We start from the raw sequence: 14,425 nt of genomic DNA, 5'->3' as shown, positions 1-14,425 counted from the left end.
TCCTGATGCCCTTGGGCAGAGCGGCTCTGCTGCTTCCCCTCCTGTTTGGGAGGGGAGATGGTGCTTGGCCAGCTCCTCTCCTGCTCCCAAGTCCCACCACAGCCCCTGTGCCCACTGCCCCACAGCTGCCTGGGGAGGCATTTTTCCCTTGCAGGTCTGGGAATGGGGTCCAAACTGCTCCCCCCAGGGGAATTCATCAGGTCCTCCGAGTGCAAGGTGGCTGTTGGGCACCCCGGGCTCAGCTGAGCACTCGGCTCCCTAGGCTGCATGCCTGGGAAGCCGGGGCCACGCGGGGGGTCCCAGCCGGTGCCGTGGCTGCCGGTGGCTCGCCGCTGGCCAGCCGGGCTGCGTGTGGCCAAGGCAGGCTGGCGGCCGCGGGTCCCAGGGGAGACCGCCTGGGATGGGGGCCAGAGCGGGTGCGAGGAGCTGGTGCGGAATGCTGCGGGTGGTCTGCACCACCACCTCCCACTGCCTGCCGGCTCCGCCGGGCCCTGGGAACGGCTGTCCCAAGGAAGGGACATCTCTGCTCCCCAGGGAGCAGGCGGGCGCCCCTGAAGCTGCTCCTCCTTGGCACGGGGTGGGCAGCAGCCAGAGCATAGTGTGGCCCATCTCGGGGACACACGTGGCCCCAGGACCAGCGCCCAGCAGGAGCGAGAGGCTGCACGGTGAGCCAGGGGGGACCGCTGCTCCAGCTGACTCCCCGGGCGCTGGGAGGGGTGGAGGGGAGGTGTTTGCTTTGGCTTTTTGGCTCTGTTTGCACACCAACACCTTTGCGTTAGGTCCTGGGATAGAGCGATGCGGCGCTGGCTGCTGCCAAGTTATTTGAGTGCCAGTTCCAGGTAGCAGGAGGGCAGCGAGGCGGAGTGGAACCGGCTGGCATTTGTGCCGACATGCACGTAGGGCAGCCTGTGCTCCGGCGAGGGCTTTCCCGCTGCCATCTGATCTGGGGTGGCACGCCGGGGCATGGTGCAGAGCCCTGCAGCAGGCACAGCGCTATCCTGCTCCCTGCCTGCTCCTGCCTGCCCTCCCTGCCAGCCCAGAGGTAGCTGTGCCACTCTGCCTTGCCTGCATTGCCCTGGGACGTACCTCTTGCTGCACCCCCGGCTGGGCTGGCACTGGCAGCCCCTGCCCGCTGCCAGCGGGCGAGGGTCCCCGGCACGTCGCTGGCATCCTGCCGGGTGGTGGACGGTTTTCCATGCGTGGGACTCGGTTTGTTTGTCTGGAGAGCAGCCGGGCTGGGAGTCTGACAAGGAGGGTGGTTTGGGGGTTTGGGAGCACGGCTGCATCCCTGGGGCAGGTGCCTTCTCTGGCGTGGGGTGCCCCTGTGGGGTAGGAGTGCTTTTTGGGAGCTGCTGGCCTGCTTCCAGGGGTGCTGCTTCCCTCCTGTGGCAGTGTGGGTGCTGGCATAAAATACAACCAAAACTCTAGTCCGAAAGAATATTGGGGTTTGGGTTTTTTTTTTTTTAATTGCATTTGTAGCTTTTGCACAAAAATTAACGAGAGCCGATTATTATTATTTTCTCCCTGCCGTGTTGCGTAGTTGGTGGCCGAGGTGCCAAGCTAGTGCCTGGAAATGATGTAAAACCACGAGCTCAGCGTGCAGCCTGGGGAGCCGGAGCACTGCTTCCGTGCCACGTGCCAGGGCAGGTTGGCTCTCCGGCCGGTGTCCTGGCCGTGCATGCCCGCGCAGGACCCTTCCCACCAGGGGCCTGGAGTGGGGCAGCCCTCGTGGGACCCTCCGGGCCAGCGATGGGGGCCTTGTGGAGCACCTCCATCACCTGCATTTTGGGGGTGTCCTGCCTGGCCCCTGCACCCCACGTTGCAGGAGGAGGGTCCCAGACACGCGTGCCATCCCACAGCCGTGGGGGCGAGCGCCGGAAAGCAAAATGCTGCCTATTGCTTTAAGTTCCCTCACCGGCCACAGGGATTTTTTTTTTAATTTTTTTTTTTCTCTCGCTCTATGAATGGGTTTTGCTGTAAATTATAGCTTTGCACACATTCCCTCGGGCCGAGGAAAATAACCTCTGCCGAAAAGCCAGCCTGGATTGGTGACTGGCTCCCCCTCTCCGCTCCCTAATTGAAACCAAATGTGCAAGATGTAGGATTGTGGGATTTCTGGCCGGCTCCCAGGAATCCGCAGAATGCGAACGCGCTCCCAGAGGCATCTTGCATCAGCCCAGGGAAGTTCGCTCCTCGCCTGGCTCCCCTGGCCCAGGCGAGGGGCGAGGAGCCCGCCCGCCTGCCTCCGCATCCCCGCTCCGGTGAGTCGCTCTTGGGTGCGTGGGGAGGCGTTTGCCCCTCCCAGGCTCATGATTTTGGGGGGACGTGGGGTCAGCCGTGCTCCGCGGCAGAACCCGGACAGAGGGGCCGGGGTGAGGGTCTGCCCGGGAAGGGGCTGGGGCAGCAGCAGGGCAACGTCCCCACCTGGGGAGGTGACATTTGGCCCCTTCTCTCTAATTTTCCCTTCAGTGCCAGCCTTTCCCCTCGTGCCAGGCTGGCGTTTCCTGGTGTCCCTCCTCGGCTCCTGCCTGTGTGTCTGTTGGCAGAGCCGGTGGTGGTGCTGGCCAGGTCAAGAGGCTCCGCGGTCCCCAGGGTCCTCCAGCCAGGCACCAAGTCACACCGGGGAGGGGACACGGGGCCACCAGCCTGGTGCTCCTGAGCATCCTGCACCCCCATTCTGGTGCTGGGCACCCACTCACGGCTTCCCAGCCCTGCGCCGTGGCAGGGTGACGCCGTGCGCCGTGGCACGGAGCAGGGCTGCAAGTTTTTCAGCTGGCGGAGAGCGCTTGCCGGGTGCAGCACCCACAGGACCCTGTCCCCAGGCCCCACGGCCGTGGGCTGTGCTGCTGGCAGGTCTCTCCAGGGCAGCCGGCAGCCGCGGTGAGGTGCTGGCTGCTCCTCGCACCCTGTACGGCTGCGATGCCCCTGGCTGAGCCGGCCAGCCCGCGGCTGGGGAGGCACTTGCTGCTGCAGAAAATGGGGCTGCATCCAACCCAGAGAAGGTCTAAAATGGCATTTTTTGGAGGGGAGAAGGACTACGGGTCCCGGCATGCTGCACTGCGCTCCCGCCGAGGCTGCGCCGGCGGCACAGCATGCTGGGGGCTGTAGTGCCAGCTCGACCGGGGGTCCTGCACCCCCTTACTAAACCACCACATGCCTTGGGTCATGGTCCAGGGTCACAGGGAGCCTCTCGCCGCTCGGGGACGTTCCCTCCAGCGTGGCCTCGGCATGTCCCACCTGCCCGCTATCCCAGCAGGAGGGGAGCCCCTGGCCCTGTGTGAGGACGGGGGGCTCTGCAATGGGACCCCTGGGAGACCCGCGTCCAGGACCTGGCATGAACAGGGGGTGCGGGCTGCTGTCGTCCAGCCCCCTCCCCACAAATGATGGTCCTCTGGTGCCAGCGAGGACAGCGGCACCCACCGGGGAAGAGAACTAGGGACTTCACCAGCCGGCACGGGCTGGGGGCGAGAGGGATTGTGGCTTGGGTGGGTTTGTCTCTAAACAAATGTGGATTTCATTTTTTTTTTCCCTGCTGATTTTCCCTGGTGATTTCGGTAGAATAAGAAGGGGGGAGAATAAAAAAGGAAAAAAAAAAAAAAAAAAAGCAGTGGCCGAGGGAAGCTCCCAAAGCCCAAGTGACGCCAGGGAGGAGCTCCAAAAACTCTCAGCGCTAAAACTTTCCAGTGATTGAAAATTTTCAGCAAATGTTTTCAGACAAAACGTTGCAAAGCCATCCCTTTTGCAGGGCTGGTGGAACAAAAATGATTTCCAGCTGGGTTGCCAATACTGCTCGGCCGCTTTGACCGCGTGTCCCGTAGCCCCCAGCCTCGGCGCCTGAGTCACTGTCTCCCCACTGTCCCCCAGCCCCGCTCCCCTGAGGAGCGACGAGCACTTCACAGGGGCTGCGTGGGGATAATTTCCCTGTATTAGACTAAATGTAAATGCATTCCCTGTGGGAGATTACGGCATCTGGTATCCTGATGCTTAAAGAGTTTACTCAGCCTGAAAGAATAGTGGGAAAAAATATCCCTGGATGTTTTTTGGAATGCAGAAGGAAATTGAGATATTAACGTTGGGGGAACTGGCCATCATCAAACACAGGAGTTTCATGCGCGCCTCTCAGCAATGCAGTTGAAATTCCCAGTTGCAGCTAAGTTAGTTGCAACTAACTAAACTTTCCGAGCTAGGAATAGAAAAAAAAAAGGGAACCACATAGATGCTTTTCCAAAAAAAAAAATTAGAAAAAAAGGGGAAAAATATCACTCTAAGTCCAGGTGTTTGTTTGTACCTCCTGCAGAGCTCATGGTGTTTACCAGAGACCCCCAGGGAATCCAGCAGCGCACTGCTGGGTGCAGAGAGCCTCTAGCAGGGTGCAGGTGGCAGCTCCCGGGGCTTTGTGCTCCCTTTGGGTGCTGGCATGTTCGCAGCAAGCCTGCCTCCTCGCTCCTGCCGTGCCAAGCCCTGGTTTTGCTAGCAAGCAGGGCCGTATCCAGCACCTTCCACCTGGGCTCCGTGGGACGGGGGCATCTGCCGTGTGGCAGCTGGTTCAGGGTGGGTTTGGGCTTTCTCTTAGCTGTGGGGACAAGGCTGCGGGTCCCTGCATGGGGTGGGTGCAGGGACACAACCAGGCACCCACCTTGCAGGGTCACTGGTGTTGGGCCAGCTGGGGGACCTGCCAGCCCAGCCTAGACATCCCTGGTAAGGTGGGTCTTGGCTGGGATTTACCCCAGCACTCGTGTGCAGCCAGGTCCCGTTTGGCCAGGAGTGACGGTCCCTTTAACCCCCAGGTTGGTAAATTGTTCTGCAAAGGTTAATGTGTGTGTAAACTAGATTAAAATAGCCTTTTTTAATAAAAAGAGGACTAATCTGCATCCAGTGCTTGTGTGAAGGGTTGTCCCAGGAGGACAATTGTCCCCTTGGCAAATAGGGGGATGGGAAGCCCAGGGAGCCTGGAGCAGGGCTGGTGACACTTCGGGGTGTCCCTGGTGCATCTCCCGGCACGGTGCCGTGCCCCGCGGTGGTTCCCCAGAGGTCCGTGGGTGCAGCAGGAGCTGCTCAGGCTCTGGGGGTTCCCGACAGCCGAGGGTTAGCCCAAGCCAGGGTGACGGCCGCTGCCTTGCAAAGTGGCTGTGGCAGCAGCGCTGATCAGAGAGCAGGCACCTCCCGGGGCTGGGGGGGGAAATCCCCTTGTGCCACGGGCTGCACCCTGCTCCAAGGAGCCCTGCCAGCACTGGCCCTTTTTCTCCCCTTACTGCAGCCCAAGCCCTGTTGCCAGGACCTCCAGGTCCCCTCCAGCCCCATCCCGCACTCCCCAGGAGGCAGCGGGTGCAAGCTGGCGCCCATGCCCTCTGTCACACCTTTCTGTGTCACCCACGTCCCTGAGATCCGTTCCACCATAGAGAACTGTCACAATAAATATGCTGCTGTAAATCTCGGGCGATTATCTGCTATTATCTCTCCCCAGCCAGAAGGCAGGGAAACCACGTGTTGCAACGTGCTATTATTTTGTTATATGACGGGGTTGTGCAACGCCTTGCTTTCAACGCCATCCAAGGGCGGGCGGCCCAGCCGGAGCCTTTCTGCCCGTCGGTGGAGCCGGACGGCGCCGGCCCCGAGCACAGCCCTGGGAGTTTTGTGTGGGTCCCGTGGCCCTTTCATACGGCTGGCTCCAGGGTCACGGCAGGGCCACGTTACTTGCCCGTGCCAGGGCTGTGTCGGCGTAGCCCCGTGATGCCGTGGCTCCCGGGGGGGTGGTGGATGGGATGGGACACCGGGACCCCTTTGACCACCATCGCAGACGTGAGGCTTGGGGCTCTGCTCCTCCTCCGAGGCTGAGGTGGGGACACAGGGTCTCGCCCTCGGCTGGCCGACCCAAGCAGGACCGGCATTCCCATGCCTCAGCGTGACGAGCCCTGGCTCTGTCTCCGCAGGACTGCCGACATGCCGGCCACCCCCAGACCAGCCCTGCTGCTGCTGCTGCCGCTGCTGCTGCTGCACATCCCGCGGGCTGTGAGAGCCCAGGTGAACCCGGGTAAGTGAGATGGGGACCAGGCGGCTGCAAGAGCCGTGAGGTGCGTTTCCCTGGGCTGCGCTCCTGCCAGGGTGCCTGAGTTTGGGCTCACGTCATCTTCGCCATCTCCGGGACTTTCCCAGCTCTGGGAGCGGTGTGTAATGGCCGCCCAAGCCGGCGCCTGCCTGGGCACTCTGCTGTCCTGTGTGCGGCTCAGCCACCGCCAGCGACCCAGAAAACATCCTGCGTGTGCCACGGGTGCCCGTCCTGGCACCGACAGGCTGGCGGGACATTGGGGTACAGGCAAAGTGCTGCAGCCGGAGCGCCGGGCTCTGAGTGGGGGCTCTTCTCCATCGGGGGCTCATCGAGCCTGCTCAGTTTTGAAGCTGCGGCGTGCAGGAGGCAAGGTGCCGGGGTATTGTTTGCTGCCGCTGGGACGTGCTTTCTTTGGCGGTTTTGCAGCAAACCAAGGTTGGCTTTAGTAAAGTGGCTTGACTAGGTGCCTGGCTTCTGCTCAGAAACCACAACAGTGCGCTGGACATCAGCGAGGGAAGTGTGTTTAAATGGTTGTTTCTGCAGGGCACAGCCCCCTCCTGTACTCCGGGATGTCCAGGATCCTTCAGCACGTCAGGGTTTCCCCAGGGCATCCCTGTAATACATCCCTTCAAAGGCTTCTTCCACCCGTGGGCAGTTTGCTGTGTCTTCCCTGGAGGTCGCATGGCGCTTAGGGAAGCAATCCTGTTTCTTCTGCAGCCATCCAGGGCTGGAAGTGCCAGCTTTGCCTGGCCAGGCTGGTTACTACCCAGGGCAAAGGAGCTGGGCCGGCTCTAGGTTCGGCAAGAATTAAATGGGAATTCAGTGGGAGCTGTGCTCTGCAGAGCGTCACAAGTAGGAGAGCTGGAGACAAGAAGAGATGCTCCCCACTGTGCCAATGCTCATGCTGAAGATGCGCCCATCCCTCTGTCAGATGCAGGAGATGGTCCCTGTGGTGCGGGGACCCGAGGATGGGAGCTGGCTGCCGGGCTGGACCGCGCACTGGGACGCGGGCTCCTTGCCGGCACAGCACCGGGCGAGCCGGAGGCCGTGGGGGCAGGAGGTGGCACCGGCACCGGCACCGCATCCTCGCCGAGGCCCTGCCGCCTCGGTGCGGGTGTTTGCTCGGGGCGGCGTGTGGAGGGAGCGCTGTGGGCTGGAGCCGGAGGCCAGACAGTAAACACGGCCAAACAAGCCAGCCTTTCAGCAGCTCTCTTGGCAGCCAGGCGTGAAAAAATAACTCCTGGGAAGCGGCGTGGATGCGGTGCCGGGGGAGCCGGCTGCCACTCGGGGACGCAGCCCGCCTGCCACCCCGGGTACTTTTCCACTCGCAGCCGGGGCTGGAGTGGAGCTGGCGATGGGAGCCGTGGGGCCAGCGGGGAGGGCGAGCGCCCATCTTTCTCACTTTTTCCCCCAGGCAGGTGGGGGGAGCGGCGGGGCGGCACGGCCGAGAACAGGTTGCTGCGGGTGGGTTTTTTTGGGTGAGCGGCCTCTGGAGCAAGCCCTCTGGGTGCCCCCAGAATGAGGAGCATGGGGACAGCAGTGCCAGTCCCTAGGCTCTCCCTCCACCGCAGCTGAAATGCTTGCCAGCAAGGCGGAGGGGATCTCTGGGGACGGGGACCGGGCACATCCAGCAGCCCTTGGAGAGCTGCCTCCCCTTGCTCCCACCTTCGCTTCGAGCTGGGCTGGCGTCTGCTTCTGGCCAGTGGCTCCATTTGCCCGGGCAGGTGTCTGCCTGCGCAGGACCGTCCCGTCGTGCTTCATCCCCGCTCTGTAAGCCAGAGGGATGGAGAGTGCTGCGCCGGAGCTGCCCGGGCTGCAGTCCCTGCGGCGCTGTGGATATACCCCAGCCCCGGCAGTGCCATGCCGTATTTCAGCATGTATCTTGGCCGGGGAGGCGAGGAGGGATGCCCGCTCAGCGCCCCACCGGTCTCGTTGCAGCCGTGTGCCGGTACCCCTTGGGAATGTCGGGCGGGCACATCCCCGACGAGGACATCTCGGCCTCCAGCCAGTGGTCCGAGTCCACAGCCGCCAAGTACGGACGGTGAGTGCGGGGACCCTCCTGCGACAGCCACGGCAGGGTCTGGGCTGCCACGGCGAGGTGGAAGGCGGGGGGCACGGGGCCAGCTTTGGCCGCCTGCGAACGGCTCCTCCGCTCTGGGTTCGCAGGCTGGACTCGGAGGACGGCGATGGCGCCTGGTGCCCCGAGATCCCGGTGGAGCCCGACGACCTGAAGGAGTTCCTGCAGATCGACCTGCGCGCCCTCCACTTCATCACGCTGGTGGGCACCCAGGGGCGACACGCCGGGGGTCACGGCAACGAGTTTGCCCCCATGTATAAGATCAACTACAGCCGGGACGGCACCCGTTGGATCTCCTGGAGGAACCGGCACGGGAAGCAGGTGAGGAGGCGGGTGGGGGGGCTGCGCTGGGTGGCGGGTGGGGGGCTGCTCCTGCCCGTCCCCACCACGCTTCTCTCTCCCCAGGTGCTGGATGGAAACACCAACCCCTACGACATCGTCCTCAAGGACCTGGAGCCGCCCCTCATCGCCCGCTTCGTCCGCTTCATCCCCGTCACTGACCACTCCATGAACGTCTGCCTGCGCGTGGAGCTCTACGGCTGCGTCTGGCTGGGTGGGTGCTGCGGTCCCGTGCCCTTCCCCGTGTCCCCAGAGCCCGGTTGGGGGGCTGGCCATCCCGTGGGGGGCTGGCAGCACCCCGGGGCTGGCCAGGGCTCACCGGCAGCGGGGTTGTCCGGTGTGGGTGGCCGCTCACCCTCCCCTCCCCGCAGACGGGCTGGTGTCCTACAATGCGCCGGCCGGGCAGCAGCTCGTCCTTCCCGGGGGCACCGTCATCTACCTGAACGACTCGGTGTACGACGGGGCGTTTGGGTACAGGTGAGGACCAGGCAGGTTCGCGCACGTCGTGGGCACCGCACCGGGCAGGAGGGGATGGGGATGTTTTTTCCCTGCGTCTGCAGGCTGACGTGCTGATCCTCAGCAGAGCAAATATTCAGGGGGTATCCCTGAAGTGGGGGACATGGCCAGTTCTGGGAGGCTGCACATCGTGATGGGGAAAGCACCCCCAGCCCTTCTCTTGGATTTACGCTAACTGCTGCATCTTCAGCATCCCGCAGCCTTTTCTAGAGAGAACATCAAGAACAAAAACCCCTCCTGAATTTCCCAGGAGCTGCTGGCGGGTGGGTGCCGGGTGGTGGCAGGTTTGTGGGGTTGGCAAGAGTCACGGTCCCTTTTCCCCCCCTCGCACACACCAGCATGACGGAGGGCCTGGGCCAGCTGACGGACGGGGTGTCGGGGCTGGATGACTTCACGCAGACCCACGAGTACCACGTCTGGCCGGGCTACGACTACGTCGGCTGGCGCAACGAGAGCACTGCCGGCGGCTACGTGGAGATCACCTTCGAGTTCGACCGCATCAGGAACTTCACCGCCATGAAGGTCCGCGCGCCCCCCCGCCCCGTCCCCCGTCACCGTACCCCGCCGTGGCCGCGCTGACGGGCTGCCCCACAGGTCCACTGCAACAACATGTTCGCCAAAGGGGTGAAGATCTTCAAGGAGGTGCAGTGCTACTTCCGCGCCGACGCCAGCGAGTGGGAGCCCAGTGCCGTCTCCTCAGTGCTGGTGCTGGATGACGTGAACCCCAGCGCCCGCTTCGTCACCGTGCCCCTGCTCCACCGCATGGCCAATGCCATCAAGTGCCAGTACTACTTCGCCGATGCCTGGATGATGTTCAGCGAGATCACCTTCCAGTCGGGTACCCGCTGCCACGAGCCCTGCGGGGACTGGACGCTGCTGGGGGGTGGTTCAAGGAGGGAGTGGGGCTGTGGGACACCCACGCCCCCCACCTTCAAGCTCTCCTCTTCTCCCTTGCCAGACGCAGCCATGTACAACAACTCGGTGGCCCCTCCCGAGGTACCGGTGGTCCCCACCACTTATGGTAAGGCATCGAGAAGCACGTCACCCTGAGCTGCATGGGGAGATGCTCTGGGGGGTTCTGCCCCATCTGATGGCAGGGGCTCTCCCCACATCCCGGTGTGACCAGCTCTTGCTGTCTCCTTCTCCTGCCAGACCCCACGCTCAAGGTAGACGACAGCAACACACGTATCCTGATCGGGTGCCTGGTGGCAATCATCTTCATCCTGGTGGCCATCATTGTTATCATACTGTGGCGGCAGTTCTGGCAGAAGATGCTGGAGAAGGTGGGCAAGCGTGGGGTGGCTGGCGAGGTGCCCTGGGGCGGTGGGCTCATCCTGGGCAGGTTCTTCTGGAAGGTCAGCATGGGGAAAGCAGACTCCATGCGGGGGCTGATGCTCCCTTCCCCTCATCGGGAAGGTTGTGATTTGCACCCATCTCCCAAGCAAGGGGATTTAGCTGAGCAGGGTGGTGACTTTGGGACCTGCATGCCTGTCTATCCCTCTGTCCTGAAACTGGGCTGGGGAAGAGGAGCCTGAGGGTGTCTCACTGCAGCCCCCGGCTAACCAAGGGCAGTCACAGAGGTGATGGAGCTAAACTCTTCTCCATGGAGGCAGACAAGAGAAGCAGAGGGGGGGACCTGAGGAAAAACATCTTCCCCAGGTGGGACAGGGCACGAGAGAGGGGGGGCTCAGGGCTGGGCATGGCCACGGTGCCATGGAGCACAGGACACCCTGTCCCACCAGTGCTGCGGGGACCCCTTGTCCCAGCTCTCTCCTCCCTTGCCCCCCTCTCACAGGCATCGCGGAGGATGCTGGATGACGAAATGACTGTCAGCCTCTCCCTGCCCAGCGAATCCAGCATGTTCAACCACAACCGCTCCTCCTCCTCCAGCGAGCAGGAGTCCAGCTCCACCTACGACCGCATATTCCCCCTGGGACCTGACTACCAGGAGCCCTCCCGCCTGATCCGCAAGCTGCCCGAGTTCACCCCGGGGGAGGAGGACACAGGTGAAGAGTGGGGACACCCTGCGTGCTTAGAGCCAGCGACCACACACGGAGCCTGCTGCAGCACCCTCTCCCCGTCTCCAAACATTTTGGCATAGGGTGGGGGGAGGTCGCGCAAGCTCCCACGCATCCCGCTCGGAGGTCACGCAAAGCCTGTGGCCGAGAGCCATCACTGGTGTCCACCGCCAGGCTGAGCTGCGTCCCCACCACTGCCCTTGGGATGCTCTGGCATCTCTTCCTCGGCCATCCGGAGGTTGGGCACTGATCCCTGCTCGTCTGGTGCTTGGGGCTGGGTTGGTGCGTTTCTCGGTGATGGGGAAGGAGCGGAGCAGCCTGCGACGTCTGCAGGAGCGCAGCCGTGCCAGGGGCTCTGGGGAGGACGGGGACGGAGGAGCCGGTGGCCAGAATGTGAGCGGGTGCCGGGAGCAGAGGGTGCAGGGCAGAACACCCACGGCAGGGCTGCCCCCGCTGTCCCCCCCCCAGGTTGCAGCGGTGCCGTGAAGCCATCCCAGGCCAGTGTCCCCGAGGGCGTCCCCCACTACGCCGAGGCCGACATCGTGAACCTGCAGGGCGTGACGGGCGGCAACACCTACTCAGTGCCAGCCCTCACCATGGACCTGCTCTCCGGCAAGGACGTGGCCGTCGAGGAGTTCCCCAGGAAGCTGCTGACCTTCAAGGAGAAGCTGGGGGAAGGCCAGTTTGGGGAGGTGAGTGGGAGCTGGATCTGCTCTGAGCCGGGCTCAGGCAAGGCTCTTCCCAGTTTGCGGGAGCCGGGGGAGGCTGTCAGTAGCTGGAGGTAATGGCTGCCCCTTGCCCCCCTCCAGGTTCATCTCTGCGAAGTGGAGGGGATGGAGAAGTTCACAGGCAAGGACTTTGCCCTGGAGGGTTTGGACACCAGCTCCAACAGCCCCGTGCTGGTGGCTGTCAAGATGCTGCGAGCGGATGCCAACAAGAATGCCAGGTACGGGGCCGGGGGGTGCACACGCCCTGGCATTGCCCCCCACGTATTGCCCCCCCAGGAGAGCCGGGACGCTCGGAAAGCATCCCCTGCCTCCAGCGGCCAGGTGCTTGGTGCACCTGCGAGGACTATACGCCTGAGCTGCCTGGGGACGCTGGGCTGCCAGGATTCAGGACTTCTGGTCCTTGCTGGTCCTAACCAGCTCCCCATCTACCCACCGAGTCCACTCCACAGCTGGGTGCGGATCAGCCCTGAGCTCCCTCTCATAGTCCCCAGTCCCAGGGGACGGGACCCGCGGGTCCCCCACAAGGCTTGGGCGGGTGGGTGGCACGCTCAGCCGGTCCGTGCGTACCTCTGTGCCCCTCTGGGTCTGTCTATCCGATCCGTGTGGTTTCTGTTCCGGAAAGGAATGATTTTCTGAAGGAAATCAAGATCATGTCACGGCTGAAAGACCCCAACATCATCCGGCTGCTGGCGGTGTGCATCACGGATGACCCACTGTGCATGATCACCGAGTACATGGAGAACGGAGACCTCAACCAGTTCCTGTCCCGCCAGCAGGCAGGCAGCCCCCCCGCCGGCCACACATCCACCGTCAGGTAGTGCCACCCAGGACAGGCAGGGACAGGCAGGGCTGCCTGCTCTAGGCACCCTGCCCGGCTGTGGGGCACCCCGCTCAGGGCCGCGTACCTCCCCCACCACGGCTGCCATCCTTTCCTGCACCTCAGTCCTCCCTTGTCCCCACTCCGGCAGCTACAGCGACCTGCGGTTCATGGCCACCCAGATCGCCTCCGGCATGAAGTACCTCTCCTCCCTCAACTTCGTGCACCGAGACCTGGCCACGCGCAACTGCCTGGTGGGGAAGCAGTACACCATCAAGATAGCCGACTTCGGCATGAGCAGGAATCTCTACAGCGGGGATTACTACCGCATCCAGGGGCGGGCAGTGCTCCCCATCCGCTGGATGTCCTGGGAGAGCATCCTGCTGGTACGCGGGGGCTGGGGTCCTCGGATGGACGCTGACACGGTCCTGGGGCTGCTCACAGCCTCTTCACCTCGGGCTGGGGGGTGCAGAAGGGACGGGGAAGTCTGTCCTCCCCGGAGCCCAGCTTTGGGGTGAAGCATGCCGAAAGCAGGAGCGATAGCAGCTTTTCAAGGCAGGATGGGGGGACTGCGGTGATCTTTGGTGGCCCGGTGTCCAGCCTTTGAGCGGGATGCTTGACATTTTCTCCTGGCCGTGGTCAGCCCTGGAAGAGGGAGCAGGGTTAATTTTTATCTTTGCAGGGAGCTGGGTCCTCACCAAGCCCCAGCTCTCAGAGCAGTTGCTGCAAGCTGAACCCGGAGCTCACCAGGCTCTGGCCCTGGGCAGAGAGCAGGTCTGTGGGTCCAAGCCCCACTCTGGGTCCAGATCTGGAAGCTGAAGCATCCAGAAAGAGGTTTTGAACCCTGGGCACATAGGGCTTATGGAGCAGGATGGGGCAATGCCCATGCCCGACCCTGTTCTGCTCCCTCTGGCCAGGGCAAGTTCACGACGGCCAGTGACGTGTGGGCGTTCGGCGTGACGCTGTGGGAGACCTTCACGCTCTGCCGGGAGCAGCCCTACTCCCAGCTGTCCGATGAGCAGGTCATCGAAAACACCGGCGAGTTTTTCCGGGACCAGGGCCGGCAGGTAGGGATGGGATGGGATGGGATGGGATGGGATGGGGCAGGACAGGCAGTAGTGCACCTGGGAGACTGGGGACCTGGGGAAAGACTTTAAGGTGGCCAGCTAGGGAGCTTGGCTATGGGGGAGTTATGGGACAGGAACTCCTCTGGGAAGGAGTCCTGCTGAAGGGCCCGGCACGGCAAACCCTGCACTTTACACAGCCCGAGGCACCGCTTGCCTCCTAACCCTGCTCCGGCGTTTAGCCAGGCTGGGAGACATGAGCAGCTGTCCCCAGCCCCCCCACTGTATCATCTGGGGGTCCCCTTGTCCACCTCCCCTCCGGTGCACAGAGAAATCGGGCTCCCCAGGAGCATTTTGCTTTTTGGTTTCCGTGGCAGTAACTCTCTCCCTTTCTCATCTTTGCCTTTTGTTTTGAAGACCTACCTTCCCCAGCCTGCACTTTGCCCTGACTCAGTCTATAAGCTAATGCTCAGCTGCTGGAGACGGGACACTAAAGATCGTCCCTCCTTCCAGGACATCCATCGCCTTCTCCAAGAGTCAGCCAGTGAAGAATGACCCTTTGCTCCCCCCAGCCCGGTCCCCATCCCTCCCCGTCCCCAGAGGAGCCCCATACGCAAACCGAAGCCACTTCACTCGGACTTAGCAATAAAACCCGGGCAGCTGGTCTTGTTCTCATTGTACAGTGAAGCCTCAGAGGAAAACCCCAAGGGTAGCAAGGAGAGCCACGGCGTGGGACGATTCGGATCTCCCGCTCGCTTGCTGACCCGAGCCCAGGAGCGACGCGGGCTGAGACGAGGGTTATTTATTGACGCAGCGTGTT

The 14,425-nt window shown here is 63.0% G+C and overlaps 1 protein-coding gene across 1 annotated transcript; it reads left to right on the top strand.

The window, feature by feature from the left end:
• The first annotated feature begins 5,940 nt into the window (after nt 1-5,940).
• Nucleotides 5,941-14,425, top strand: DDR2 (discoidin domain receptor tyrosine kinase 2). The gene is made up of 16 exons (XM_010580997.1): nt 5,941-6,031; nt 7,985-8,087; nt 8,213-8,444; nt 8,529-8,676; nt 8,834-8,939; nt 9,317-9,500; nt 9,573-9,816; nt 9,937-9,999; nt 10,131-10,261; nt 10,774-10,984; nt 11,465-11,688; nt 11,806-11,942; nt 12,347-12,538; nt 12,693-12,927; nt 13,459-13,608; nt 14,023-14,425. Exons 1-16 carry the CDS (start codon nt 5,941-5,943, stop codon nt 14,158-14,160), a joined length of 2,589 nt encoding a protein of 862 aa, XP_010579299.1. The 3' UTR covers nt 14,161-14,425.

The sequence above is a fragment of the Haliaeetus leucocephalus genome, unplaced genomic scaffold (assembly GCF_000737465.1).
Source record: "Haliaeetus leucocephalus isolate CR32 unplaced genomic scaffold, Haliaeetus_leucocephalus-4.0 Scaffold76, whole genome shotgun sequence".
Classification (NCBI taxonomy): Eukaryota; Metazoa; Chordata; class Aves; order Accipitriformes; family Accipitridae; genus Haliaeetus; species Haliaeetus leucocephalus.
Note: the sequence above shows the minus strand (reverse complement) of the source record. Positions and strands in the feature narration are given on the sequence as shown.